The 17,209-nt window shown below is 36.0% G+C and overlaps 1 protein-coding gene across 1 annotated transcript; it reads right to left on the bottom strand.

Annotated features, from left to right (window-relative positions):
- Positions 1-11,575: 11,575 nt before the first annotated feature.
- On the bottom strand, positions 11,576-13,142 carry LOC137920475 (uncharacterized). The gene is made up of 2 exons (XM_068763844.1): positions 12,346-13,142; positions 11,576-11,582 (listed from the first exon to the last, which is right to left on the bottom strand). Exons 1-2 carry the CDS (start codon positions 13,140-13,142, stop codon positions 11,576-11,578), a joined length of 804 nt encoding a protein of 267 aa, XP_068619945.1.
- Positions 13,143-17,209: the final 4,067 nt, after the last annotated feature.

Raw genomic sequence — 17,209 nt, 5'->3', positions numbered from 1 at the left:
AAGAAAATATTAAATTTATATAAATTTTTACGAGTTGTTTCTGGTTTCAAAAAAGGTAAATATTTTTCCAATTTATTTATTGGCAGAGTTATAATATTTTTGTTTTTTAAACTTTGTTGAATTTTTTTTTAAAAAAGTAGTACGATTTACGGTTACGAAAACCATGGAACCTATCTTCCATCTTTACATGGTTTGCTATGGAAAGTCTTATTCACTTTGCGGCGTTTCAATTTGCGTCGTGTTTTTTTGGAACGTTACCACGTAGGTAGATCCCCTACCTGGTGGTCCAACGACATGGTTAAAGTTGCTGGATGCGTGTAGCGCAACACTGGTCATCATCTTTTGAAGCTGCTTATGCCTTGGAGTGGGGTCTATCATCATATATAATGATGATGATGTTATGCCCAACTTAGTCGATATTGTCATTATATCTAACTACACCGTAGTCGATTCACATAAGCCTGTTGTGCAATTACTGGTTTTATTTTTATAGCCGTCGTTTTGGGAAGCCATGTGTAAGACAGGAACGTTACATATTCGGGTAAATATTTCTTTTGCTTACACTTTTTATTTCTTATTCAAATTCTTTCGTGCTTTCCTTTCGTCCTTCATAATATCTATCTTTCCGTCTTTTACTACTACCAGTTACAAATTAACTATCGATTACATTACCTTTGGTTTTTGCTTTGAATTTTAATGAATGCATTTGTTTGCACTTAACCACATATTTGTTCTCATAGTTAATATATAGAGAAGATTAATGTCCAGTAGTGATGAAATGATGATGACGTGTATTTGTTTTTGCGACTGTCATTAATCAGTTTTTGCCCGATTCCTTCTTCTTTAAGTTTTAGGAGTGTACTGTAATTTTTACAAACAGGTTAGCTCAAAGACTAAGACTATACTAGTATAAAGTACGTTATGTGCAGTAGTATGTGCTTAAGTTTAATCTATTAATATAAGTTTAATTTATCAAAATGTACTTCTTATTTCGTGCACTAGTAAAATAAAATCAAATGCTTGAGAAGCTACGCAGGGATCTTGTTGTTATAAACGACAGACTCGAGCTGAAAAGATAATTGTTCAAGTGCGAGCTGTCAATTGATGAGTCTTTTACGAAAGTATTTGTTTGCTAAGATACTTTAGAATATCACAGAATGATGACTATTGCCATCTAACCTATTACCCCGTTTTCCCCTGCTCTTACGAATTTATTTTGAATTTAATCCGTCTTACATTTTTGAGAAAGCATAAATAATATCGTCTTTAATATCCTTTGTGCACAAAAACAGTGTAGAAGGAGACTTGTTGCCTAGACACTGTTTCCGGTGAAGTTCACCTCACCTTCGTCGAAGTTGCCGCTTCGTATATGTGAATTAGTAAACAATAGAAATATGAATATTAAAAGCCTCGAAGGTGATGTGCTTTATGAGCAACTGTAACCGGTGCAGACGGCAGGCGCCAGTTCGCTGGCTCCATTCACTTTAAACGCCATGGAATTGTGATATAAAACTAAACACCTATACAAATAAATAAGGACATATAATATATGATATATGATTGGAAATACAGATTGCATCTTACTGACAAATGCATTTATACCATTAAATCTTTTACATGTATTTTCTAACGCCCTGTATTTGGTTTAACGTGAATAACGAGTGCTCATATATTTTAATCAATTTATTGATTTTTTATCCCTTTTACTGTTTGCGTAAAGTAATTTTAAGTTTAATGACATCCTCTGTTTCAAACGACGTAAGTATTGAAAGCATTAATTTATAGTTAGGTCACCGTACGAAGTGCATTAATTGTTCATTACGTCATTGAATGGTAATGTATGAAATCATAATTCGCAAATCGACTTGGCGGTCGGTGCGGAGTTGCTCTGTGGCAATTCAACGCGGATATTAATATAATTTATTTGCTATGTAATTTGTGCTTTACAAACGTGTGTGGCAATTAAACGAATCCTTTATCTAGCGATAGGCAATGTTTCACTTGGGCGCGTTCGATTCGTTCCCCTCGATTGTAACCTTATTTAATTTTTCAATTCCTATGCAAATATAATTCTAACATAATAATTGTTTTTAATAAAATAACGACTAGATATTACATTGATTATTTGCCGTGAATTAAAAAGTCATTTAAGGATTTGTTAAAATATATTTATATTAATCGTAAATAAATCAATGGTTTCAAAAATAATAAATAACTTAATGAAAATGTAATAAGAAAACGTTTTCAAAATTCGGATTACTGTATATTAAAATAAATTATTGTTTACTATCTATTCCTGCAGACTTTGTACTACCAGAATTTTTTGTTTAATGCAATCAGGCGTTACCTCGCGGAAGTCCATCCTAAGTAAGAAAAGGACCAATATTTAGCCACTTCCGCACATGCAGTGGTAGTCGTGCAATAAGGTGCACCGCCCGGCAGCCCGCTGATAAATGCGTATGCGGCAAACAATGCGAATCACACAACCGCCACCGCCAAATTACTCAACACACTCTGTGTTTGGCACTAATTGGTGTAACATAACTCCTGAAGATGCCCCGTGGAGGGGTGAAACACGTGTTGAGAATTTTGTGGCCTGTCGCATTCCAGTTGAAATAGGCGCAAATGCAAGTACTTCTTTAAATATTTTACAAATATAACCGATCACCCTGTAGACATATAGCGATCTTTTTGAAAATGTTGTATCTATGAAATGTTCAGCTGAAGCACGCTCAATACTGGATATACGCAAATCGCGTAGATTTTCAATATTTCCGTTTGGTCCTTCATGAAGCGTCTTCGACGACGACCTTCAGACCAGTCAATCAGGTCTTTTGTCCTCTTTATGGGTGTACGTCCTCCGCGATGTCTGCTCCAGAACTCTATGGCTCCTACGGCCTGTTATGCGCGCTATGCCTGTCCGCTACTGAAAAAAATTTTATTCTATTGGAATACAACAGGCAAACAAGTTTTGTTGCGTCATGCACATAACTTTTAAAGGCATCATATCTTTTTTGTGAAAGCTTAGAGGCATCATATCATAACAGGACGTTAACTGACGGTGAATGAAAATGTTTTGTTTGATGTTTATTGTAACCATTCTTCCATTCGTTCACAAGAGACAAATGGACGACATCAATCGTATACAAGTTGCAAAGTCCGATACATATTAATTAAGACGACCACTCAGCCTAGAGGCAATAAATCCGCCACAGATTATACCGGGATCGCATTTACTCAGCCGTGCGTCCGACCCACGTCGCGATAGGCGGGAATTCTAAATGGATTAATTTAATTAATATTGCATTAATATCATTTGTTATCTGTGGATTGCTGACTAAGTCGGTCGGAGTCGGAGCTTCAAAAGACGTTCATGACAGATCGGCTAAGTAAGCTGGGAATAAAGAAAACGATACGTACGTGATCCACATACGAACGTATCACTCTAAATAAGTTATAAGAGAAATGTATTACTTGCTAAAATAGGGATTAACTTTGTATTAAAGGTCTGTAATTAGATGTTTTATACTAGAGGTGACCAAGCTATTTAGTAGTCTTGGCCAGTTTAAAGTAATTTAAATTTTTCGTCAGCCGCTATTGTGTCCCCTTTAGTCCCTTACGACAGTGTCGGTGTCTCGATTCAATCAGTTTTTCTTCTCTCGTGCAGAAAAGAAGAGTCTCGCTGAACCCGGCTGATCGTCAGTCCGGCTTGGCCCGCTTGTCACGTCACAATTTACATGGAGTACACAGAATACATATTACAATATCTAAAAATACAGCATCATATGTATTTTTAGACATCAGTAGTACTGTAATATAAGTTCTGTTTAAATTCTCAAAATTAAAACGCTTTTAATTTAAGACTCTTAGTAACCTCTGTCAATTTAAGCTTCAAGCTGATAAGGATTATGCATTCAGATGTTAGAATAAATTTTAAAAGTTAAAAAATCATTTAACACATAATTTGATTATATAGGTTTTAGTTTTAACATTACTCATTACGTCTGTAACACGTGAAGGCATTCAAAATAATTCCCACGTCAAACGTTAGCCGAACTGCTCATAACAAATCGCAAATAGAATCCAAAACAAGCGAATTATCCAGGAAATCTCGCACAAAGAAATCACACGCTTACAACGTGTTTACAGTTTTAAACGTTCATCAAAATCTAAATTCAAAACACGGGCCCGAGTAACTCGAATCAAAGGGATTTGAGAACAAAAGAACGGTATGGAACGCCATCAAACGCATAGTCATATAAAGGTAGACCTCATTACGTCTTATAGCTTTAAGAGCACCGTTATAATGCTTTGATAGTTTGATTGTTTCTATTAGGTACTAACGCAATTAAATGACTCGTAAATTTTACTTTAAATGATTAACCTTATGTGCATTTTTTCTATTAACATTCTTGATTTGTAATGTTATTGTTATATTTATATCAATTACTATTAACCTGCTGTAGCCCGGCGGAAGAGAACTGAGATTTGCGATCGTAGGCATAGTATAAATTCACACTTTGCGCATTAATTATATAGAATTACCATTGCTCATTAAACAAGTTTCCTGAGAATGGGCAGCAGAATCCACAAGGTACCATAATACCACAATGCGATCACTAAGCCGCCTGCCAAGATTGGAGGTTATGATATATTCCCCCATAGATATCTCTGGGGAAGAGCTGTCTTGCGATCGTCTACCGGCAGGGTGTCTATGAGCCCATGATTAAAGCCTTTATACAATATATTATACTGTTCTTCTGTTTTAAATACCACAGATACAAAATATCAAAACAAACACTGGATCCATGTTTTTTTTCTATGAACTCTTGTTTGTACCGTGTATACATTTGGAAAAAAATATTCATGATACATCAATAAAGGATGATTAAATATTTAAGAAATCAATTAAGATTTTAATAGTAAATTTTGGAAACTGTTTAGCAAACACTGCTAAAATAATAATTAAAAACGTAAATGCATAGTCTCAAAAAGCGTCAGTCATCACATGAAGCTTCCGTCCGGTCTTATTTGAAATCTATGTCTAGTGTAGTGGACTTACGGTTGAGATGATGACGATGATGATGTATTCTAACTTTGAAAATTAAATACAAATGTTCAGTTTGTGAAATAGTATAATAATACATCTTTAACCGTGTATTTGTTATAAACAAATGGAACAATTTAAAGAGCTTAGTAACTAGTGTAAATCCTGACCTATTTATTCCGACAATAGCAACTGATCGCGCTGTGATTCCTCTCTCTCTCGAATCTACTTATCGGAATACTAGACGCGTATTTTGTTGCAGTTTAACAAAATATAACAAAGGTAACATTTATAATACTGGAGAAAAACACATTCGCAACCAATATTAATGCGACCAATCAATCAGCTGCGATGTGTGTTTTGTATGAAAATATAGCTTACTGTCAAGGTTGCGGGAAATTGACGGATGCGAGCAGCGCAAGACTGATTTCTGGGAGAGGCCAATGATCACAGTGGGTCTACCACCTACTATGATGACCGCTCGCAGTCTCTCAAAGAGCAATTAAAAAGGTTATGCTTAGGATTCGTAGATCAACGTAAGAAACTGATATAGCCCCCCGAGTGGGCAAGTTGAAGTGGAAGTGGCCAGACTATATAGCGTGCAGAACAAATAGACAGGGTCATAGGGTTCTTAAGTGCAGAACACGAACCGGCAAGCGCAGAATAAGGCGTCTACCCGATATAACAGAAAATCTTGTAAAGGTCGTAAAAAGACGCTTAATGCAAGTCGCTTTCAGCAGGATGGCTAATCCGAAATATTCCAAAATATACTTCTTTATGGCTCGTTGAGAATCTGTGAGCTGTCATTATATCATAGGTCTCCCTCATACCGCTACACAGTACAGACTTTTGATCACTTACTCAGACACTGCTCCCGATTCGAATTCAAAAGACGTTATCACGTGACCTTATGTGAAAACCTTAATATACCTCCGTTAAACTTACCGTACCTTCTCAAGAAAAAATCTACAGCAGAATCTTTTGATAAGTTGACCCGGTACATTGTCCTAAATCTCAAGGCATTTAACGGTCTGTAGCGCTTGGGCAGCGACTTAAAATAAAATAATGTACCAACTACTACATAATTGAGTAGTCCAAATTGTATTGTTAATAAGTATAAATTTTAGCTGTATTTACCCATAAGAGAAAATTGTATAAGAAAATTGTAAAAAATTATAAAACGCTGTTGTGCGTCGCAACTGGGAGAAGAAAGATCCGTATCAAATAGCGGCAACCTTTCTCTCAACTGTCTGCGTTTAGTTAAAGTGAAAAATAAATATTGTAAAAAAAAAAACCACCAGCGATACAAATTAGAATTAATAAAAAAAGGCCTCTCTCATAAATCGGTCTGGCGTCTTCCTGTGACTTTGATTGTAAGCTGATCGATTGCTTGCACTAGTATTGGTTGCAAATATGTTTTTCTCTATTATTTTAAATATTGCGTTTGTTATATTTTGAAATTGAGTTCTTTTTCATTTCAAATTTTTTCTTTATTTATTCACTTACATACCTCAATAATATATGTCAAAGGATGTGCTCAAATACTTGGACGAATGCTTTGCAATTATACAGTTCTCGACGGTGAGGCTGGAAATTCTCTGCGATGGTTCTTGCGTGAAATACTAGGGACGTCGGATGGTGCTGCATTCTTTATTTTTCTATTTTAATTGACTTCAAAAGGGACATCTCGTTTATTATGTGCAAGCATTAACATTCAAAATTAAAAGGAAGGTTTCTTGTTGAATTTCACACGAGCAAAGATATTTACTTGGTAGATGAAGGCTCCTTTAAAATACTAACTATATAGCTGTTGTAATAAGAATTATAAATACCTACCACATTATTGGGTCTCATATTGTAACTGTCTAATTAAGAATCGACATCTGTACGACATAATTTTTCATTATTGCCAATATTTACTCTTATACGTTGTATAAAAACTTGATTGAATTTTAAATAATATTCTTGATTTATTTTGAATAAAATACTGACAGAAATATACATGTTATTGTACAATTTACTTGTTTTATCGTATTGTTCATTTTATATTAATAAACTTCGTTGCGACGTACACGAACAAGGTGCACAGATGACCTCGAAAAGTTGCTAGGATATTTTCAACAGGTGTTATTGGAAATCTCAGAGGAAGGCATATATGCAACAGAGGACGTCCTTTGGTTTAAATGTGGCAGGTCTTCATAAATTTTATTCGCATTAAAAAACTAGTTCAGTTTATCGCTTGATATACGATCATAACTGTCACGCCTTTTATTAATTATGTATTAATTTATTATTATATACATAATGTTTAATGTGGAAGCTCTAAAGCATGTAAATACACAGTAACCAATCATCCTGTATGAGGTTATGACTAGGGAACTCTATTAGAATGCGATAGGTCAACAATTTCAGCACAAAGTCTGCAGGGACATACTCGTATAGTAAACAATAATAAAAAAGATGTAGTAATTCGAATATCAATATCGCTTTTTCCTAGTTTATTACCATTACGTTCTTTACTATTTCTAAAACAGTTTGTTTTTGGGTAGGTACTACTGTATAATAATTGTCAAAAAACTAGCTATGACTTCATTCCTTTAAAGCTTTTACGGCTATAACCAATCATATTGCTTCGTATATTATTTAAACTGGTACTCATTGTATCACCTTGGACCACACAACGCTTTCTAACGTGGTTCATATCTAATTTGTTCCATAAACGTTAATTACCATCGCTGTTAGAAGTAGCGTAAAAACAATTAATGATAAGGGAACAGTTTGGAGGAATGAGTACACATTGGTATGGATAATTAGCTGTAATTATGCCGTATTAGTTGTTAGCTTTCGTAATATTAGATGTGCATACTGTAGCACTTGGGCTGACTTCAATCGTTCTGTATTGCCTAATATCATCACCATTATCATCATAATATCATCTGGTCTTCGTTCAACGTCTTTCGAAGACATTAATAAAGTCGTTTGTCAAACTTGTGGGTGGGCGTATACTGCGCTTGTCGATTCATTATCTCAAATGCAGAACCTTTAAGCAAAAAGTTAAACAACGCAACTCTGAAAAGAGGAGAGAAGAGGGAAACTACAAATTATCTTCTCGCCCAATATTCCTCAGTACCTCAAGATATAGGTCTACTATCAGTGATGACTTGGTGGTCTCACTATGGACATCTTTGGGAAGCTCGCAGACACTTAACGAGTTGTGCAGAAGGCAATGTTCGGCATATCTCTACGAAATCGAGGAGATCAAGCATCGTCGTCATTTTAGCCTATTGAAAGATTTCTCCTCCCCAACCCAAGTCGATATATTTATGGGTATATACTATAATCGCTACGCTTGGCATGCGGGTTGGCGATCGCAGTGTGGTATTATAGTATACAGAGGACCCATTATTAGGAAACTAGTTTGTGTGCAGTAGCAATTATGTATAGTTAAACCACTCTGTAAATTATATAAAAGATTGTATCCCGGGAATCGAACCCGTGACCGTCAATCGCAAGTCTTGATTCTCTACTGCTGAGCTACTATTGCTCGAGAAGATCAGTAGATGAACGAAAGTAACAGATATAATGCGATTGGCAAGTTAAATTAGATTGGGGTGTTAGTGCGCAAGCTAGAAAAGAAATTATTTTTAATAAGACTGACGCTTATATTATAAAGTTAAAGTATTTTCTGCCAGCTTTATACTATTAATATATTATTTAAATGCGAGAGAGTTATAAGAAAACCCGCTGTAGTCAGGTGTATTGTGGTCAGCCGTTCGGTCCGAATCTCACGAGGGTTTGGCCTTGCCCCGTAAGCCGGGGCCGAATAATATAGATAATGCACCGTCATTGCTCTACAATACAAGAAGTACAATTGAATAACGATTTTAATGTGTGCACCGTGTAGGGGCTTAGTTGTTAGTGATGTTACTCTTAAGAATTATCGATAAAATAAAATTCTGTAATTAAAAGAAAATGTTGCAGTGGTAGTTTAGATGTCAACAATGTCTATGATTATAGGTTGGATGTTCGATTCCTGACAGAGAGAACCTGAAAAAACCATAACAAATTCCGTATTTGAATTAGGAATCTTAACAATCTTGCTTCTGTCAATTACTTTTTTGACCAGTTCGATGAACTACAATCTTCATGGCAATACATGAAATATGTCAGACCAGTCATGATGCACGCAGAAAACTGAAATAAACGTTTTCAAATATAAATATACATTGAGCTGGACACATTTCTGGATCCTCGGAGTACCTGCATAGATTCAGTCGTGAAGACTCCCTTGTGTATCTGAACACCGGCTGTTCCGTATTTAGCGCAGTAAAAGCAGAATACTAGTCTCGGTTAGCTTAGAGAATGGAGGAAGAAGAGAGCATTGCCTTATTGGTGAGTGAACAGGATTGTCGAGGTTTTGGAGTTCTGCAAAAAGGTATTAAAAATAATAAATGAGAAAGAATAAGACTAATGAAAACAGTAAACAAGATAATTATTATATAATATATAATGATAAAATAGTTGATAATATAAATGTACATTAATTGCGATGTAGATAGTAAGAATATAAATAAGGATTAAGAATAAATACGTTGTAAAACAAGCGATAAAAATAATAAATGTAAACTTGTGGTAATTACGAAGGAAGGCGGAAGAAGTGAGACGATGTATGGAATGAAAGTATGGAAATGAACGAAAAATATTTTGAAGGAAATTAGAGTAAATAATGAAAGACATTGAGAAGGAAGAAAGGTGTATTTGGTAATTAATTAAAATCATTGAAAAATTATAAAGTAAATATAAACCTTGTCCACCCTTGTTAGGAATTAAACGAGAGACTCCAAAAACGGAACCATAAAAAGAAATATAATTAAACACATACCCACACACGTACGCGAATACGGTGCATCACTATGCTGCACGGTGCTGTAGTATTTGTGTAAAATAATATAGATAAAAATTAAATAAATAAATTGAGTTGTTTCACTTAGCTTTGTGGTACAGCCCTGCAAGTTCATTGCGAAGATCAAAAGTAATTTAATCCAATAATAATTTAATAATGTTTTAAAAAATAATGTATAGTATGTATGATGAATAAATAAATAAATGTACAAAAAATACTAATAAAAATGATATCTCTGAAACGTCATGTGTGGCACCCATTATTAAACGCTTATTGGTAATAGTAGTTAATTTATTTAAATTAATAATTAAAATTAAAATTACGGGAAAAACACAAAAAAATAATTTCGTCAGTAAATTGAGAGATCGTTTCCCAACAAAAGATTTAAAAGTGTTTATAAGGATTTAAAATATCGATATCGATATTGTAAACGTGATTAAGACGGAATAGCACTTATCGGAGATGCACAAATCAGCGTAATGGACGCCTCGAGTGGATACGGGAGTCGGCAATCTCCAGCATCACCTTGGCTCATAAAACTAGTTCACCGGCGACGTCAATGCAGTCAACAAAACGATTGTTCGACGGATATAAATTAGAACATACCAAAGAATCAATTTAGACCTGTAGACTAATCTTTTGTTACCTGACAAAACCGTGTGTCCTGTTTCTTAAATTGTTTTAATACGTGAACAATGGTGCAGGAATTAGAGGACTTATTATTAAGGATTGGTCATTCTCCAAAGATCGGCACAATGACCAGTCTTATGCTTTGCGCATCTAACAACTTCCCTTGCCCTCGATTATGTTGTGGATTCACCTAGAGGGAGCATTCTCATAGCTTTACCACAATTCAAAGTAGTCAAGCGTGATGTGATGTCACTGTACCACTAAATCAAAACGTGATAAAAATTACGCCGTGTAACTTTCACTTGAATCTTCGTATTTTATAGTCCAGTTGACGAGTTTTGACCGAAACTGTAATAATATTTTTGTTGACAGACAGACTTCGAGCAACGGCTATAGTGGGAACTAATGATATTTTTCCCACAGGTGTACAAATAGCCATGTAACTTTGACCACACCTCTTCCAAGACCAGGAAGAGGTGTTTTATGGATGTCCTCAGTGACGCTACTTCAGGCTTTCCACAACCCAAACACCACACCACATCACACCAAACCACACAAAACCACACGAAACCACACTACAACAGCAACCACAAAGAAAGACGCGTAAGATGTAAAAGAATCAGACTACAGTTCCAACAAAAGTAACTAAAGTTCTCACAAACTGTTTCGTTTGCAGGGCCGGCCGCCCCCCCCCATCTCCGATCGCCGAGGACTCCTTGCTGCCATCTCAAACACATACACTCACTACACTCTACTCTCTCAGGTGTAACAGTCTGCTGCCTTCTTACAATCGTCATCGTACAAGGCAGTAAGAACGGACTGGTAAATTTTGCAAAGTTCGCTAAGTCAATACCGATAAAGCTGCAAGAGCCCCTCTGGCTAGCAGCAACTACTTTAACAGAAACAATGCAATACAAGCATTTCGTAATATCGTTCGAAGTCAAAAGATCTATCATTAGATCGAAAATAGCATTGCCAATAATTAAACCATTTCCTTAACACCTAAAAACGCACACAAATATATACACACCCATTTACAAATCCAAATAGTTGACGCTCAACAATTCACGTTGAATTTGTTTATTTATTATATAAATAAAGCTCACTTTTTGATAATAAAATGACATTGAAAATAACTTAGTAGCCAATATGTAATAACTAGTTTTCACATATACTCGAACAATAAACGTAATAGAACTAGGCAAATATTTATACAAAAACCAGTAACAAATTAAAAATCGTTATTTTATTAATGTAAATGGCTTCTCAAGACACAAGCTCTGTCTAATTGGAAAACATCAGGAATGATCCATTTTCAAGCTTTTGATATTCTGAATCCAGTAGAGCAGTGCATTCCGCTACTAACCTTGTACCTTCAAATGGTCTCATTGACCTGTAGGAGTGGTCGTGGTACGGTAGCTTCTTGTTCTTCGGTAGCTTCTTGTGCTTCGGTAGTTCGTCGGTTGTATCTTGTTCGTCGATTGCTTCTTGTTCGTCGGTCGCTTCTTGATCTTCAGTTGTTTCTTCCTGCGTTGACCGTACCTCCGCTAGCCCTTATAATGAGCGCGGAGACTCTCAACAGCGCGATGCAGATTTTCGTTGCGTCTACTGTGGCGCCATCTGTCATGTATCTGTTTCACTGCCGCCGCCGCCATGCGATTGACGGTCACGTGGGTAAGAGCTAGGTGTTTGAGTGGCGCGCGATATACACGCCACATCACTCCCCCGCCCAGACCGTAACTATGGTCGATAACAATTTGGTAACCTTACTCTTCTGCCGCTCCGGGTCCTCTTGTCTCCGTCTGAGGTAGTAGCAGTTGAAGTGGTTGAAGTGGCTGTAGCGGTTGAAGTATTGGTAGTGGTTAAATTAGTCGACTTGGGGATTAGAGGGATGACCTGATTAGGGACTTGAACTTCCCTAGCCAGATAGGCAGGTTTCAGTCTGTCGACTGAGACAGTAGAGGGCTTGCCCCGTAATTCTATTGTGAAGAATTTTGGGTGTCTTTCTAAGACCTTGAAAGGACCGGCATATGGGGGTTCGAGAGCACCACGTACATGATCTTGACGGAGAAAGACGTGAGAAGTTGTATTAAGATCACGCGGTATGTAAAATGGCACTTTGGTGTGCCAAGACGAGGGTTTCGGGGACAAGTTCGCCATGTGTGCTCGAAGTCTTGTTGCGTACTGGGTAACGTCAGCTGTAGTGTAGTCGTCCACCGGAGCGAGGAACTGGCCAGGCAGTTGAAGTGGTTCGCCGTAGACGAGCTCTGCTGGGCTGGCTTGCAGATCTTCTTTCCAGGAACTCCGGATCCCCATGAGTACGAGTGGAAGTGATTCAGTCCAACTCGATGTGTCGTGGCACATTATGGCTGCCTTCAGCTGGCGGTGCAGGCGCTCCACCATGCCGTTAGCAGCTGGGTGATAAGCAGTGGTGTGAAGATGTCGGGCGCCAATCATGGTAGTAAGAGCCTTGAAGAGGTGGCCCTCAAATTGGCGACCACGGTCGGTAGTCACTCGCGCGGGACACCCAAATCGGGCTATCCATCCGGACACGAGTGACATTTTTATAAGGCGAGAAGTCAGCAATTTTGATGTCACTATTATTTTAAGACAGTTTTGATTATGAGTTCGAAGTGAATTTATATAGTCTCCTGAGATCCAACTTTTCATCAGATTACTAGCATTAATTTGGTAGTTGTGCGTATTTTTAATTCTGCTGATACGCATTATTTCACAATTTTGGTATTTGAAAGAACTCTTTTTTTAATTTATAGGAAAGATATAAAACTAAATAACACTTTACTTTTCCAATTTAAACAATACATAACGAATTAAAAAAAAACACGTATAGGTAGTAAGAGAATAATTTGAGCGATTTAAAGAGCTATATTTCCACGATCTTATGACATTCAATTAGTTCAGGGCGATACGTGATAAACAAGTGTGTTGGGACATCGTCGGTGACGTGCCAAAGAGCGATCCTACGTCGTGTCACGTCGATTTAGTCCCTCGGCCACTGTTCAGTTTTATGGATAGCCAGCGCTACCGCGGGTATAACGGGCCATTAGTTTTTACGCGTTGTGTTGCAATGGAAAATGAGAACGACGATAATAATTTTTCACGAAGCGGTTCCGTAGGAATTTCATTTTCCATTGAAAAAAAAAAACATGTTTTAATTTTTTTAATTTTTATTCACGATTTAGTTTACAGGGGATTATAACATTTTATTTTATTAAAGTAATAAAGTTTTAAGCTTGTACGCTTATTTAGAATAATACAAGCGAATATTAAAAATCCTACAAACATTAAAAAATAATTTTAAAAAGTTATAAAAATTGTTATTTTTTTTTAAATGTTTATATATTATCAGGATAATAAAGCTGACAGTATACATGATGATTACTTATAGGTGTAAAAGGTTTAAAAGAAAGATGTATAGCTAATATACGGTCAATTGGTTATGGTACAATCGAACTCAAAATAAACGATTTTAAAAATAATAATTAACGTTAATATAATACACTAAAAAAATCTTTTGAAAACACTGATTACTACGTATTAAAATGAATTATTTTTTATTATCTGTCACTGTATGCTTTGTACTGCCAGAAGTGATTGGCTTGTCATATTAGAATTAAAAAAAAATAGTAACCTGACTTATATCAGAGCGTTCAATTTTGATGATTGGAAATAAATGTTAAGGCATTAAAAGTTTTTTTTACAAATAATAAATTACCCGTTTAAAGCTTTTACACCAATGACCGATCACAATGTATACTAAGACATTTTAAACTCATATAAACATACGCCGAAGGTCTGCATATAAAACGGCACGATGAAAACACAAAACAATGCGGGACCCTAATAATAATTTTTCTACAGCCGTCGTTAATGTCAAGCCGAGGGGCGTTTTATACGCAGTTTCTATTTAGGATAACACATCTTGTATTAGTTATCAGCGTAATAAACTAGGAATTCCTGTGCGAACAGAATTCTTGTTGCATTTTAACATAACAAAATTTTTGATTTATTTAACATACCTGTGAATAAATATGCCGAATCGAGTCTTCAGTCATATAAATTATATGATTATTAATTTATGTATATAACGGTTGTAGAAATACAAATATGTAGAAGGGAATTAGTTATTATATTTTAAATGTTTATAAATTCCTAAATTAGTAAATACTTGGGGTCATCATCATATTAACCAATAGACACTCACTGCAAGGCATAGTCCTCAAAGAACGCAATGATCACCAGTCTTCCACTGTTCGCATCCAGCGACATAGCTATGTCAAGGTCCATCTAATGGCGGGCCGGAACACGCCGCGTCTACTGGCTCGTGGTCATCACACGGAAACCTTTAACCACCAACGGCCATCAGCTGAACGAGCGATGTGCACCGCTCACTACTATTTCAGACAGGCAATTCTTCGAGTTAAATCAGCGACCACGATTCTCCTGCGGATGTTCTCATTTTTGATTCGATCACGCGGAATATAAAATAATATTTTTATGTTTTATTATAGTGTTAAAATTTTTCTCAAGGAATTATTTTTTATAGATTTTTTTTATTGGCCAGTCGCATTCTTATACAAAAATTAATTAATGTAACATATTTCAAAGTGATCATTATATACAGGTTTATCGGAAATAGGTATAAAAGCTGTAAGGCTTCATTGTCCAGAAATTAGCTATACATTTATCTCTTTAAAGCTGAACTTTAAAATAAATTACTAAAAATTTTCATCTTTAATGATATTCGTGACATTAATATCAATAACTCTTTATTATTTGACAGCGTACGATGTCATTTACTCTTATATAGTCTGTGCGAGTCTCGTGGCGGTCACGGGCCGTAAGCAAAATGTTCTTAGAAGCAAGACGGAGACAATTGCATTCGATTAAGACGATCACAAGTCAATTGAATTCGCGAGCGGACATCGAAGCGTGGCCCTGTGCGTCTTGCATGTACTTAATATATAATAGTTTTAACTGCGACTTTGTCGTGCTAAAGAAATTATCTAACCGAGGAACTGTTGGACAGTCTCTTTTTTTAACGTAAAGGTTCAACACGTGATCTTTAAGCTCGACATCAGTTAATACTATATTCGATTGGAGTTGGATACCGTTATGGCTTTTATGTATCTTCTTCTTTTTGTTAAGCCAAAGAATGGATAATTTAAGCCACTACAAGGCACTGGCTTCTATATGTTATCATCATCTCTATATAAATGTTATCATCGTCTGTTTATTATCAGCAATAATAATAAATACATTTAAAAAACTTTTAAGTTAAACGGTTTTTGATACCCATATTGTGGTGGTTGTGAAAAAATATGTACCTAGTTCGCCATATTGGAACGGCGTCCATCTTGAATTTTAATTTTTGACATAATCATCGTGTTTTACTAGTGTAGCCCTTTCATTTGATACTCATATTGAGGGGGTTAAGGAAAAATACGTAATCCGCCATTTTGTATCGGCGGCCATCTTAGATTTATAATGTTATTGATTTTATTATATTGTATTGTCATCTAAATTAAATGTGTGTACCAAATTTTACATCAATCTGACATCGGGAAGGTCTTTAAATTTCAATTTCTAATTTTGACCCAAACAAATAAATTCCGTACGGGTCGAACTATAAATGAAACCGTATAAAAACACTATTTCGATGACTAGATTGCCGCGTTGAAATTATCGCAAAGTTGATAAAGTTAGTGTCGAGATCGCGTGGTGTGTCCATAGCGTTGTAGGAAGAGGAGCCGGGTAGAGTGCTCGGAGCTGTCGGCTTAAGAATCCTTGCAATGCATTGGCGCTTAACTTCACCAACCAGACTCCTCTTTGCACCTAAGTAAATTTTAAATGATCCTACCATGCTGCTTTAGAAAACAACTCTATAAATGAGCGGGATCGTTCGTGAAAGGCCTAAACCCTTCAGCTGGTTATAGAGAGATTTCACTATGTTTCTTCTCTCTTCTATCTTCATCACATACAATTTCACTATGAATTTGTTCCTGGTTCTTTCAATAATATGTCGTATGTCGGAGTATTTATTCATATTAGTTGTGTAGGCTTTAGATATATTTATTTGTAAATATAAAACTCTATTATTACTATTATATCAGGTAATTGATTATAGATGTAAAAGGTTGAAAGGGGTAAAAACTTTTACTTCTATCTCCAAACTTCTTGTGTAAATTTCGGTCGTTTTGAGCACATAGGCGCTGCAAGGCAATGGCCACTCGCGAAGAATTTTATGGGGGGATATACCATGATCGCCACGTATGGCGGTTCGATGATCACAGTGTTGTATTATGGTACGCAGAGAACGATATGCCTCATCCTCTGAAAACTTGTTTGTGAGCAGTAGCATTGCTCTGTAGTTAATGCACAAAGTGTGAATTTTATAAGATTGTACCCCGGGAATTAAACCCGCTACCTACGATCTCAATTCCCAGTCCTCTACCACAGGACTACCACTGTTCAATTTAAAATTATCACCGCAAAATATGTTACATTGGAGTATTCTATCAATTGTAATACGACAGACAATTAACTTCTAGCAGTAAAAAGTATACAGAGACCGGTAGTAAACAATAATTAACTTTAATATATAGTTA

The sequence above is a fragment of the Battus philenor genome, unplaced genomic scaffold (assembly GCF_028537555.1).
Source record: "Battus philenor isolate CCGP_79_NKW_IND1 unplaced genomic scaffold, ilBatPhil1.0.hap1 SCAF_18, whole genome shotgun sequence".
Lineage (NCBI taxonomy): Eukaryota > Metazoa > Arthropoda > Insecta > Lepidoptera > Papilionidae > Battus > Battus philenor.
Note: the sequence above shows the minus strand (reverse complement) of the source record. Positions and strands in the feature narration are given on the sequence as shown.

Excerpts from the sequence above, each read along its gene's own strand:
- LOC137920475 (XM_068763844.1), bottom strand. The coding sequence starts at position 13,142 with ATGTCACTCGTGTCCGGATGGATAGCCCGATTTGGGTGTCCCGCGCGA.